Raw genomic sequence first — 14,797 nt, forward strand, 5'->3', positions numbered from 1 at the left:
CAAAAAGCATGAACAGGGGCATGTCATGCAATAAATTGTATTTTTAAGTATTCATTGACAGTAAAACACATTTTCTGTTGACTTCTAGATAAATATTTTATATTTTGGTTGTAAAGGATATATTTTTGTCTTTTATATTTTACTGACATGAACATTTTGTTTTAGTTTTTGTGTTTTTACCCTTGTGACTTTTTCAGCTTTATGGTATAATTATCTATTATTTTCTGTATAGTATTTCAATTTTAATACTGCATTTAACTACTGGCTGATTTATTTGGATATGAAGAGGAAAGCATCAGGTTGGAAACACTGCTGCTAACTTACATCATGACACTTTGTGGTTTACTTAACCCATTTGGGCTCCAGTTCTGGAAATCAAGCAATGTTATTATATTTTTTGCATGCAAAAATTCCTCTTACTTAGTACACACTATAGAATGTTCTTATATGTAATAAAATGTATTTAATGTTATATATGAAGACTAGTCACAGAAAAAATATTGCAGTACTGTATGCACAGTATTACATTTTAATGTGGTGCATTCAGAAAGTCTATCATCCAGTGAATGACTGCATACATTAAATGGGTGACAAGAATTTCTCTCCATCATTTACATGATATAAGCAATTTAAAGGAACAAAAATATTTTTGCTGTGTAAGTGTAAATGAAAGTGTAAAGTGTAAAAAAAATCTACATGACAATGTTTAATTTAACATTAATCCATGAGTCTTGAGTTTGCCGAATTGTCATTCAGAACAGTTACAACTTTTAGTATTTAGAGGCTATGGCCATAAGCGCTCAACATATCTGGGTTGGATCATTTAAACTCATTCTTCCTTTAATAATTAAGTAAACTGTGCCAGGAAGGATGAGCAGATTGGTGGATCATAATTTTCAGTATTTTTAATCCGTATGTTGGTTTTGCCAATAAAGAGCCTTAATCCTTTTGCTCTGAAGCCATAAAATTATATCTGGTGTACCAGCCAATTGAGTATGTTTGCACTTTTTTAAGCATGTTGTTGTTTTTTAATTATTTTCTTGTGTTTTTTTTTCTTCTATGATTTCTCTTGTCATACTGGTTCCAATATTATCCATAGTTAATATGTCTGCTCAAAGTAGTTGCACAATATGAATTTCTTGACAGGCATTTTCTTCACATAAAGGACTTATCCGCTTTTGTCATCTATGTTTGTAAGCCAGATACTGTTCAAGTGATTTTTAAACATTTTAGATGTTCCAACATCTTCAGTTCTTGCACATTTTACCTTTTTAAGGGCACAAAATTACTGTACTTTTTTTTATAATTTTAAATAATGTGGTGTATTTGTGGTCTGTAGGAGCAGTATATACACATTTTCTGCATAACTCAATGGAATTACTACAATTTGGTTTATATAGAAGTATGTTCTTATTTATGCCAGCAACTTGATTTTTATTATCACATAAATATATGGATGTAAAAACTGAACTACATGAATATCTTGCATTTTTAGGCTGTCCTGGAGTTAGGGTGGACTACCACCCAGACATGAGACCAAGGAGTCAGAATGAACCATATTAGAACAGGTTTTATTTACTTCATTAAGGGTAATCCCTTTAGCATCATAACTTTAGTCTATGTGAGCAAAATAAAAAACACATACTGAGTTTCTTACCTGTAAAGTTCAGGTTTATTGTTAATGTGCATGTAAAACAGAGTGTACATAATACAATGAAATTTTCACTTGCATGTCTTCTCGGAATAGTAAAACCAGCATAAATGTGTCAGACAAGGGTTCGAAGGTTGGGGTACCAGACTGGTAGCCCCTTCTACTAGATTAAACAAAAATAAGACAGAAAACAGAAATGACAACTATTTGTTTCTCAGACTACAGTCTCTAAAGTACTTATCCTCTCATGCACTTGTATATCTGGACCTTCCCTTTCTTTTTCTATTCTGGTTAAACCCAGTTTTCCAGTATATAATCCGTTAACTTAAAGTGGATCGTTGGAGTTCTCTTGAGCTCTCCCTGATCCCAAAATGAAGTCAGAGGAGCCAAACTTACATAAAAAGGGGCATTTTATCAAAGTAAAATAGTGAACAAAGACAACATACAGTTAACTGCATAAATACTAAATAATAAGTTTGCATTGATCTCATTCATCTACCTGTCCATCTTTTTTTAATATTTTTTTCTAGATCTGGTCTGTGTATAGCCAATGCTCATTACAGTAGTAAAAGACAGTAAGATCCAAAATATTAATACATTCAGAATTTATGTTTCATTCTCATTAATAGGTGGAAACCTAATGAATGCTGGAAAGTTGTTATTTGATTTTGAAAGGATTTGTTGTGTGTTCTCTGCAGTAGCCTATGTGAGTACAATAATGAACCTTTTACTCTGGTTCACCGCAACACTCAGTGTGAACAAATTGCTTTGTTAAATTAGTTAAAACTTTTTTTTTGTAAGTGAAATAGTGTGTTACATTTCCCATTGCAGCTTTAAGCCCATCATTTTTACTTTGTTGTTGGTTTGGTTACTCAGGCAACAGACATTTCTGTTTAGCCTTGGCTCAGTAGAGCAAAATGCATACTTTAATATTAATGTATTGTTTATTTAAATTTTAAACCTTTTGAAACTGGACTATTCACAGTAGGTTTAACAATAGCTGTATTGAAAACATATGAAAAAAAAAATATATTACCAAAATCTGTATTTTTTCAGTCTTCTTTTCTTATGTTTCATATCAGCTTGGCATTGAAAATTTGTATTTTATTCTTTTTACTTTGGCTGCTTCATTAAAAACAGATCTAATTGCCTCAAAGTACAGTATAAATAATGTTTCACCAAGAAAGTGCTGTCCTGAATCCTAATTCGGTCTGGAGTAGTTTGCATTTTGTAACCAACAAAAACAATATGCTAGACTTGACATGGCCTTTAACCTTTTCTGGTAGTAAGTATTTACAGTACTGCATATGGGTTGTCAGCTGGCATCTATTGTGCATGTGAGCTTAAAAATGTATTTTCTGAGTTATTTGTTGCCTATTTGTAACAGGTTTGAAGAGAGAGACGATGCACATAAAAGCATGTATTGGGTCAAGTTGGATTAGTCAAATGCTGGGATTCTCCAAGCTAAATATTATGCCATCCTTTAAAATATTTAGGGAGAAAGTATGTAAAATTTGTATCAAGCTCTTTTGTGTTTCACATAATGCTTGCCTTTACATTCCTTGAATATGGGCAAAAATCTCTTCTATTATGTAGCAGGATCACTATGTAGTTAAACTCATAGAAAATTAATAAAATAGCAACTGATAAAAGGCAAATAAAGTCTTAGTGAAAATAATAAGTAAACGTTGAATTAGAAAGAAATGAGTATTTATCAGTTTACAATGTTTTATATTGGTTTTTGTACTTTATTATGCTCATTTATAAAATTTGCTCAATGCCCATATGTTAAAAAGTATCCAGAACTCATTGTGGAAGGAGTAGAAATATCAAAAGTAAAGTATCAGGGTTTGTCTCTGTAGAAACAATCAGAGCACTTTAGTAAAATGTTAAAAGTAATGAAACTCAAAATAGTTTAAAAAGTGTCTATTTTGTCTAAAAAATGTATACATTCTTTCAAATTATAGTGACTGTTTGATACCTTTAATTTAAAATCTACTGAATCAAGTCATGGTCTCTACAATTTTTACCAAAATAGTTGAACAAAGTGCCTGTAATCTTGTACAAATCAGTGAGGGTGATAAAAGAAAGACCAATTTAATATTTTTTTCAGCTCATTATGAGTATCTGCCAATGCCATATGGGTATGCTAAAGCACCAACTGTTTTTCAGACTTTTAGATCTAAATCTTCAGAGATGATTTGTGAGTTTGTTTTGGATCACATCTAAAACATGTTCATTTTTAAAAAAAAAAAAATAAAAATGATTTGCATGTACAAAACTTACATGATGTATTAACCAGATTCCATGAAAATAATTTACTTACTAAACTGAAAACAATGAATTTCATAAGTCTTATGTTTTATTCTTGAGTTATGAAGTTTCTGGGATAGGTCTGGAGGGTCTGGATTAGAAGGAACCTCAGCTGGTCAAACAGGTTCAATACTTTAATTGGGTTCTTCAATTATTACCTTTGTTTTTGTTAATGTAGTTCTATGATTGCCCAAATAACAGATTTGATTAAGAAATCAAATAGAAATTCATATGGACTAATGAGTTCTAGAAATCCTTAATGATCTTAAATTGTCTTTTACTTCATATATGATACTAGTACACCCAGATTGCTCCCTGGCTTTTGAACTGGAGGTTGATGCATACATTTATTATCAGTGTCAGGCTGTTTTTTTGTTTTTTTCTTATACAGAAAAATGGCTTCATAGTGCCTTTTTTTACTATGAAAATGCTGACTCCCATATAACAGAATTATGACTCTGGTAATAGTGAATTATTAGCAGTTAGACTAGCCATGGAAAAATGAAGGCAGTGGCTGGTGAGAATCCTAAGAAAGCTAAACACTCACATTTTCTTGTGTCTCAAGCTCTCCATTTTGCTGGGGATATATTTAGCATCACTATTTGATTTTAGATGTCATTATACTCTCATTTTTTGATAGCCATGGTCATCATTTTTGTACTTACTAGGCCCATTGTTCATGTGATGAAATGTCTACATGATACGTGACATCACTTGTACTTGGTGTTGAAACCAGCATTACAAATATGGTGGCGTCCATTTTTCTGAATATATCTAAAATCTATAGTCAAACTTCACAAATGAGTTTTGATCAACATTTTTGTTTTATTTGCAAGATCAATTAAGTCTCTCTGGCTCTCTGACCCACTCTTGTTTTTAGACTGTTCTTTTGCTTTTCCCAATGCCTCCTTATCTTCTAGTCCCTACTTTTTCCACTATTAGACTGGCTTCTTCTTTTGCGATAATACTTTCACAAAACATTTCCCATTATTTTTTGCCTTCTGACCAGCGATACAACTTGGGCATTTACACATTGCAACTTGACAAACAGACATAAACTTGCTAGACACAATGATACTCAGTAAGGGTCACATGGAACAATTTCAGATCAAGTGACTTTTATCAAAGTTTACGTCGGAGTAAGACAAAGGCTATACTTGGTCAGTTTTTTGTGCATTCAATAATGACTTTGGCATACTACTGGCCATTAGGTCATGTGCTAGTGTTGCCAGTATCCACAGATTAAGCTGCTTCTCTGTACCAACCCCAGACAAGGTCTCAGCAGACTGCCAGGACAGATGACCATCCAAGGTCTTGTTGTCCTCAAGTGACCACACCATAGCAGGACTGACATATCAAACTGGATCAACTGTTTCAGATCTGGCAAACATACTGTCACTAAAACTGTCAACTGACACATTGTCCAAATCAGTCACGGGACAGTGAGGGATAGACTGCATATTGCTGACCATACAACTGCTGACCTGCCAGAGGCTCCCTGCTGACATCTCCCAGGTTCTGACCATATAGCAGAGCAATTCCAGGCCACTCACACATTTCCTCTAGGTCACCAATGGTCTGAGGAGTACTGATGAATGCTGTCTTGGCTTACATTCTCTCCTGACGGTAACTCCATAGAGCACCTTTGGGATTCACTTGATTGTAACATCCAGATATGATGCTCCTTTAATACCAAAGGCCAGTCGGCTTTGTCAGGCCATTCTGCAGCAATAAGATACACAACTGAAGATTCAGAGTCTTATTGGACCTATACTAAAGAGGTGTCAAGTAGTAGTGGCTGTAAGAGTGTGGCCACACAAGATGGTTAAGGACTGCAATACAACTGTTATTAACTTTAAGAGCTGTTATTGGTTTCTTTTGTTCTTGATGTCATACTGTTTCATTGTGCTGTCATTTTCATTTGTTTATTGTCTTTCAGCAATGAATTTTGAAATGTCAATCCAACTTTTTTCCATCAGCATACGGATAGCTCACACTATTGATGACAAAACAAAGCAAACAACTTTAACAATACAATACTGGAAATCAAGAGCACAAATGACAGCTTTAAAGAATCAAGTAATTCATTTGTCTCTGGCATTATTCAATACTGAAGATAATATTGTATAAATGAACTCTGAGATAATAAAATAGTATTGAACTATTGCAGCTTATTTATCACAAGTGCACAGTATTTAAGAGGAAGAACTAGCTGGGAATTTTTGCTGTTAAGGCCTATAGTTTCCTTTTCATTCCACAAACATTTCTGTCACTTTAGTCAAATACTCACTGAAACAGTATGAGGCATACATATCAGAGACAACTAAATAAGTAATAATTTAATTTGGCCATATGTATCGCTTAATACATGTTCTTTTTTTATCAGACAGATAGAAATTACATTCACCACCTTGCATCACACTTGCATATTTCACTGATACTTCCTTGTGACACTTAATTTTTCATAGAATCTAAACTTTTTGAGTCCCCTTTTTCAATTTATAAATCTGACAGACATTAACTGTGTCTCTCTGACTTTCTTATAGTCCAAAATATAAACATATTTTGCTAATCACAGGTCTGCCATATATTACACAGAGCTTTACTCCTCAACTAGTCAGATAGTATTCCCATGTATTTTTCCATTCACCTCCTGAATGTTCTTATTAAACTAGACTACAGCCAGCTGTATGGCATTGGACACAGATGTAGCAACGTTGTGGCCCTAGGTAAATCACATACTTTTTCAGATAAGGCAGTAGAGGATGATACTTAAGTATAGCTTTGTAGGGTCCAGATTTGAGACCATCCTTTCAGTCAAATACTGGTGATGAGATTCAGTGGGTCTTTTTCACTATTACCCTTATCACAACAAATGATCCACTTGTCTAGTACGATCCATTGGCTAGTTAAATTTTAGTTAGTTTATGCTGGGGTGAAGCAGTGGGTAGCGCTGGTGCCTCGCAGTTGGAAGACCTGGGGACCTGGGTTCGCTTCCTGGGTCCTCCCTGCGTGGAGTTTGCATGTTCTCCCCGTGTCTGCGTGGGTTTCCTCTGGGTGCTCCGGTTTCCTCCGACAGTCCAAAGACATGCAGGTTAGGTGGATTGGTGATTCTAAATTGGCCCTAGTGTGTGTTTGTGTGTGTCCTGTGGTGGGTTGGCACCATGCCTGGGATTGGTTCCTGCCCTGTGTTGGCTGGGATTGGCTCCAGCAGACCCCCGTGACCCTGTGTTCGGATTCAGTGGGTTGGAAAATGGATGGATGGATGGATAGTTTATGCTGATAATATAAGTTTTAGGTTGAGGGAGATGAATGACTCAATGCTTTCTCATTGATAGAACATGTTGCAAAAATTTTGAATAATCTACAAGGACATTGAGCAGATATTATACTGAATTATTGATTAGATGGTAAAAAAAAAGGGTGCAATGGCAATGTTACAGTATCAGCAAATGCTTAAAATACTTACTACCAATGATAAATGATTTTTTGTGGTATGTTCTTTGAATATTTTTTTTTATTTACTGTCCTGCTTATACTTGTCTTTAGTAGTTTTCATTATAAGCAGGCCTTTGACTATCCTGATGATTGCTTTGATAAAGGCTCTAAATACTCACAGTGTCATTTGGTACTAAAGTACATCAAGAAATATAGATAGAAAATAGATCGTACTTTAAATGAGACATATCATTTTACTTTAAATCAAATATTAAGTGAAGCAAACTAAATTATTTACCAGTACTGTGTATTTCTTTTTCTTCTTTTTTTCAAATCATGGCATAAGCAGGGTATACAGCACAATAAATATTTATGAATCAAATGTAACACAGGTATGTTTGGCTTTGAAGTAGCAATCAGGCTAGCAGGTTCCACAAGAGCTTTTAAAATGAAAAGATCAATACTGGCAAATATTTAGTTTCTTTATTGTTTTTGCTAAGCATAGGCTTTTCCAGGTATATGCAAATTCAAAAACAGATGTGGGATTCAGTCTTACAATAATCTTTATCCTGAATGTGGTAAAGTGAGGTCCACGGCTGCTTGGCGTTCTTAAATAAGTAATCGCCACACTCATGTCTTTGTGTTGCATGGCAGTGTAGTTCCTGTGTGTGATATGGGACCGGACGGCACTGCACTTAGTGCACAGGTGTAAGATCGTTATTACTCATTACCACAGCTGTGCCCCATCCCCAGTTTATAAGGGAAGCGTGAGTGTGAGAAAGGGGTATTGAGAAAGGAAAGCACAAGGCAGGAGGCAGAAGGAGCCGGTGTGGGAATGAGTGAGCTGAAGAGAGCAGACTTGAGGGAGAGAAAGAAGGCAGCTGGGAAGTGATCCCTGAAGAAGAGTGTGTGGCTGAAACTCGGGGTGGGAATGGGGCAGTTGGAATGGGCCACTCCGGCTGAGCTGCAATGAGGACTGGGAGTGATCAGGGGCCTCATGTATAATGCCATGCGTAGAACTCACACTATAACATGGCGTAACCACAAAGCGAGAATGTGCGTACGCACAGAAAAATCCAGATGTAGGAATCTGTACGTACGCAAACTTCCACGTTCTTCTGCTACATAAATCCTGATCAGCATGAAAAGTAATGCACGTGCACGCGCCTTCTGTCCCGCCCCAACTCCTCCCAGAATTAAGCCTCTTTGAATATGCAAATCAATATAAATAGCCCTTAATTTCAGCCTTCTGTGAAAAGACAATAGGAAAAGCATGGGGGAAAATATAAGAATTTCAGCGAATACCAAGTGGAGACAAAGGAAAAACATACTATTTGTTGGTTTAAACAGTGGTAATAACAACAAAAGGAAGTTGATCGAGTGACATAGCGTGTCGGAGAAACTCAAAAGCTCAAGTTCACAAAGTCGCACAGTGCCCAAAATAAAAAAAAGAAGTCACATATCAAAGTCACCGTGAAAAGGCAAGTCGTAGCCTACCGTTTGAGTGTCATATGAAAACTTATTAGGGTACAGGCAAAAAAAAAATAGGCACACAGTGGGAAAAAAGCACAAAATGTCAACTTTAATCTCGAAATTTTCACTTTAATCATGTAGTTTATTTTGCCATTAAAGTAGAACATCATAAAGTTCATCATAAAATCGTTTAATTTACTAGTTTCTTAAATCCCATCGTAACTAAAGTAGCACGTTAAATGCTTTGTTCTGTATTTGATCTTTGTGCACTGCGTGTGAATCACTACCTGCTTCTTAAACGGACTTTCTCTTTCTCCGACAGGACACATAATCCATTACTTTCGTGATATTACAGCTCTCTGAATAATTAAAATACTGAGATGTATACGTGATATCTTTTTCATGATGATAGGAATGAAAACATGTTATTAAACATGGGAACACGGTGGCGCAGTGCTTGTTTATGTCTCATGCAAGAGGCTTGCTGTGCCATGCGCGACCTTCGATGAAATAATTTATTACAGAAGTACTGTCTTTTTCAAACATACTAACCTCCAATTCCTGTCCTTACTTTTCTTTCTCCAAATACCCAATTGCCACACAATCAGCTTTGTAATAGACGTGAAGCCATCTGTAAGCTTAGAACGCAGATTCTTCAAAACTTTTAAGGAACATTGAAATATCTTCATAGTACATGTTTAATTATTCTATCTATCTATCCTTCCAGTGTTGAGTCAGCACCAGCAAGAATACAGCGCAAGGCAGGAACAATCCCTGAACTAGCTAGCGCTGCGGCACCGTGTCCTCACATGTTTAATTATTAACAATACAGATTATTTAAATGAAGTTAAAGTTTTATCTGTGTAATATAATCAACATATTTTGCTGCATTTCATCTTAAAAATGATATCGTCATCATATGTAAAGACGCGCTTTATAAAGTGGTGCAGGTTGTGCAATATTATAACTGTAGTGCAAGTTTACAGTGGGGTAATTGTACTTATAAGTACAAAGCATTCTACAAGGAGCACTTGATGGACTGATTGAGTGTGTTTATAGTTCTTGGGATGAAACTGTTTGTGAACTGCGAGGTCCGTACAGGAAAGGCTTTGAAGCGTTATGCCGTGGCTGAGGCAGCGTCTTTTTGATGCTGTATACCAATAATTCTGCAAAACCGAGCGGAGAAATTGCGTATGCCAGGGTATGAGGTACCGTTGAAATGTGCGTGGCTTTACACCAAGTTTAGGCTTTATACATCGCGATTTGAGTGTGGAAACGTTTGTACGCAACATTTCTGTGCGTACGCACCGTTTATACATGAGGCCCCAGGGGTTTAGGAGTTTGGGAAGGCAGCGGGGATTGAGGAGGCTTTGGAGGAGAGCCCCAGTGTGAGCTCCTTGGCCGTTAGGGACCCAAGCCAAGGTCCGGAGAGGGAGCCTTTCCGTAGCCATGGGATGACAGGGACCCGGAACTGAGGAAGGTCAGCTGCATCTGCTGTTAGGGCCACTCCTCTGCTGCCTGGCCCGATGGGATAAGCAGAGGAGCCACCATTTAAAAGATCAGGGCACCGGGTTTTTAAAAAGAACTGTTTCCTGGCAAGTAGTTTTAACCTTGTTTTAATTGATGTGTTTTCAGTATTGATATTAACCTCTACTTCACCTTTGTTTTTTAAATGGGTTATTTATTTATTGAACTGTTTTTTTTTTTGAGCACTGCACTTTTGGAACATTTTGATTTGTTTTTAATAAAAGCATTGAGCACTTTGGGCACCTTCCCCTTGGTTCATGTGTGTTTTGTCCTCATCAGCCATGCTCATCTGGTTACGTTATAGAAGGTGTCAGGTTCAAGAGGCTCCCTAAAGAAAATGAAGAGGGAGCAAGAAGCCGACCCACACCGTCACATGAGAAAGTAACAAAACGCTTAATGAATGGGCATATGATGAGTTTAGTTACAAATACGTATGTATGATAAGGCCCAAAGTGGTATTTCATACTTTTGTATTTGTATTGGACAGTTTTTTGTTTTATTTTCATCACAGACAACAGCAGCTCATTGTCAGATGCCTTTAAGAAAAACAAAGACCGTCCTACTTTTAGTGCCGCTGCACGACTTTCAGCCATGTTGAATGCAAAGGATGAAATCTATGCCAATTCTATGGTCGTGGAGCAGGTGTGTAACATTTTGTATTCATTCATTCAGTCATTTATTTATTTATTGAAGTTTTGGAAACTGCTACTGATTTAATATTAGTTCCATGCAGAAAATTTAAGTAATTAAGAAGAAAGTTGTCAATAATAAATAGAAAAAACTTTACTGAACTTTATTTATGTATTCTATAGTACAAAAATAAAAAACTTAAACCCAGAAGGAGGGGCCCAGTTTGCACGAAAACTTGCACAGGAGTGCAGTACATGACCACTAGAGTACATCACATTTGAATTTCCTTCAGAAGATTATTAATTGAGTGGATAAGGTTATAAATTGAGTAGACAAGATAGCAGTGAGTTTACAACACTTGTACTGTCACTATGCCATGGTCAAAATGCCTCAGTGGTGCATGTATCAGTCATCTGAAGTGAGTGAGGTCTATTAGGATTTAAAACCTTTGATGTTATTAGACTAAGCATGTAGTCGAATGTATTGCAGTTTCATATACAATATGTAACAATGAAATGATGATAATCAGTTTCTTGATGGGGAAGCCCTCACATTGTTTGGAAAAGCTTTGTGAGGTAAAGGAAAGCAATACCAGTACTCAGTACTCAGTCTCAGGATTTTCTACTAGTAAGAAGTAACCACCACAATGAATCTTCATACAGTATGTTGTCTTGGTGAGATTTCATTTGATGCATTTAAAAGGTGTATTCTCTGCCCAATTAATTTTGGATTGCCATCAGGTTTGTGTAGCCTGCTTTATTGATTTTTAATGTCAGGTAATTTTTAATAATGATTCCTACATCTCCCATGGAAGATTTGACCTCCAAGTTTGCATGATTAAATTTATAGATAACATGGCACATTAGTAGGGAGACAGTTCAGGGCACCATCACATAAAAAGACTATCATCTGTGCTGCTTCTTTGGTCCATTTAGACCATGTATTTATACATCAACTAGGTCATGTCTCCCATTACATGATATTTTCCATAAGGACAACTGCCAGACCTTTAGTCTGAACAGAGAATTAGGTACAGTTTATACTTACTCTTCATCGCATTAAAATCAGACATTTACTCATATAGTATAAATTATATTTCTCCATTTATGTTGTGTATTTTAAATTATAAATTTTAAAATAATACAACTACAACAATCAAAGCTGATGTAACATTATGCAACTTCTAGTCATGGGGTAAGTCAGATTTTCTGATGTTTATACAAATGAAAATTATTGCCCATGTCCATTTTACCGACCTAAAGCCAATCTTTCAGCACAGTCAGGCTTGCACATTTTTCTGACAGCCAATAGTGTGCAATCTGACAGTGCTGGTTCCCTACCAGCCCTTTACAAAGAAAGGGTTTACAGCTACAGCACATTCAACCGCAGTCTTGAACATTATTTTTCTTTTTTTCCCCATTCTGTTTTAGCATGTAAAACACAAGACATCAGAAAGATGAGCCTATCTTCTGTTGTTGAAGTTCAAAACACGTATTTATTCCTATAATTCCTACATTATATGCATTGGACTCTCTGATGAGCATTCATTGGTTGTCAACTCTCATGCTCATACAGCCTTCCCCTACAACTAAAGGCAAAATCAAACCTGTGTGATTTTTCGAAGTAAGTCACAGACTAATTGAACTGAGTCACTGGGCATGTCACATTACGCACAGAAGCTCATTGCCTCTGACACAATAAGATTATGTACAGTAAATGAAGGCAACAACTAAAAATTTCTGGAAAAGTCATCTAATGTGACACAATGTAAACAATTATCTAGTCCTCATAAAGTGCTAAAATTAGATAAATGTAATGTTAGGTGGCAAAAAACACATCAGTGATTTTATTTTAACATTAGCAATTCAACAAATAATACCACATGCAGAAGCAGGTGTGAAAAAGTAAGAACACTCTTCCTGCTTCAGTGTCAATTATGGAGGTAGTGAGAGCCAGAAGTACTACCAAAGTGCAAAGTGGTCAGCAACCAGTTGCTTGGGGTCACATCAAAGAGGATAACAGACAACAAGGAAACCATAGACTTCCTCGAAAGAAAAAAAGATTATCAATAAATTTAGCTGTAAAATTTTCTTTTGGATTATCATTTGATGCATCATTATAAGATATCATTTTGCTGTCTTAGAGCTAGTGGAGAAGTTTAGAACCGTGTAAACAGAACATATAGTACATATTCATCTATCCAAGAAACTAATTAAGCAAATCACATATAATGCACACATTTACAGAGTCATATCAATTGTAGATGCACTGCACATTAAAAAAAAACACTCTCCTAATTCCTGCGTGTCCTGTAAATAGTTCCACATTGCTTCCCAGTTCCTGTAAGAGGAAACCCATTATAGAAACAGCACAAAGATGTCAGTGATCCAGGTTGAAGTGCTATGCAGTAGGAGTTCTACCTGGTGGACTACAGTACCATTCTCTGTGTTGATTTGTAACAGAATCTGTTGTCAGTTTTTAATGTTTTATCCTAATTGTAAAAGGCCCAAAAGCAACCATTTTTGTTGTGTGATTTAAATTTAATTTTACTTTTATGTTTCTTTTGTGGTCACAAGCAAATGAATAGATTAGCACTTACACATTTACTATTAGTACTTATGTGACAAATGTATCCTTTATTCACTAGACTCAGCATCTGTTATAAATTGTCCTATTTTTCTGTTTCTCTTAGTGCATTATAATATAAATTCAAATAATGACTTGCTCTCTATAAATAAAGTACATGAAACGCATTATGTGGCACACATTTCAGATCTTTTATACTGTTTTATTTACTTATTTTTTTTACAAATTGTGGTTTAACATTTCTCCATTACTCTGCAGGTTAATGATCTAAATATCAAATATAGTTCTCATGAGATCAATAGTGGAGCTGTTCAGGAAGAGAAATATGCTTCAGACCAAGGAGAGATGTATCACCAACAAAGTGCAGATCAAATCCTAGAAGAAATGCCTTCAACGTCTAATCACAATCTAGGGCACTTTCATGAGAATATGGATTTAACAGACAGAGATACTAACACAGAGATTGTGCCCCCTATCTCACCTGTTAATCTGGCCCTGCAAAGACTGAATATGACACATCGGCCTCATGGGTTTAACCAAGGAGGAAGTCAGTGTGATAGCAAGATAAACAAACAAAGGTAATTACTTCGCATTTTCTTAAAATGATTTGTTCAGAAGTGGTATTTCCTTATCTTTCCCAAAAACAAAGTGATCAAGACTACCAGCTGCTATCAAAATACTGAAAAAAATTTTGTTAATGGGAATATTGATCCAGAAACATTTTGTAGAAAAAGCACAGTCTATCTTTTATTAGCTAAGCCCCCTTTTTATTGCATATCTTAGTATGAAACACTAGCTGGACTGGAAGCCAGTGCTTATCACCAGTTTCCTTGCTGTCCTAGACAATATGTCTCCTTTTACTTGAAATTTACTTTAAAATTACTAAAAGATACGCCCTCCATTTGAGCCTGGCCAGTACTCAAAAAAGGAAGGTGATGTACACATTATGCCAAATCTGGAGACTTTTCATTGCACCTAATAATATAATTTTCAGTTTGAAGTTAAAGTTCTTTCAATCCAAGCAAACAAACATGTTCCCAATTTTAAGAATACTTATTATCAATTGCTTCATCCTTTCAAACAACACCAAATATTTTACACATTTATTTTAACCAGTAATATCCCCAAACTCGCTTAAACCTTGTTTAATACAGTTCAGTCACAGAGGTCTCTTCCATA

General features: G+C 35.8%; 1 protein-coding gene across 4 annotated transcripts in view; it reads left to right on the forward strand.

The window, feature by feature from the left end:
• The window catches only part of arhgef28a (Rho guanine nucleotide exchange factor (GEF) 28a), a 281,479-nt gene that overhangs the window by 162,034 nt on the left and 104,648 nt on the right, over positions 1–14,797 (forward strand). For all 4 annotated transcript variants that reach the window (XM_028805674.2, XM_028805675.2, XM_051929496.1 and 1 more), the window contains 2 exons: positions 10,914–11,044; positions 13,877–14,196. In XM_028805674.2, coding sequence (XP_028661507.2) covers positions 10,914–11,044; positions 13,877–14,196 — 451 coding nt within the window. The remainder of the gene's footprint in view (positions 1–10,913; positions 11,045–13,876; positions 14,197–14,797) is intronic.

The sequence above is a fragment of the Erpetoichthys calabaricus genome, chromosome 7 (assembly GCF_900747795.2).
Source record: "Erpetoichthys calabaricus chromosome 7, fErpCal1.3, whole genome shotgun sequence".
NCBI lineage: Eukaryota > Metazoa > Chordata > Cladistia > Polypteriformes > Polypteridae > Erpetoichthys > Erpetoichthys calabaricus.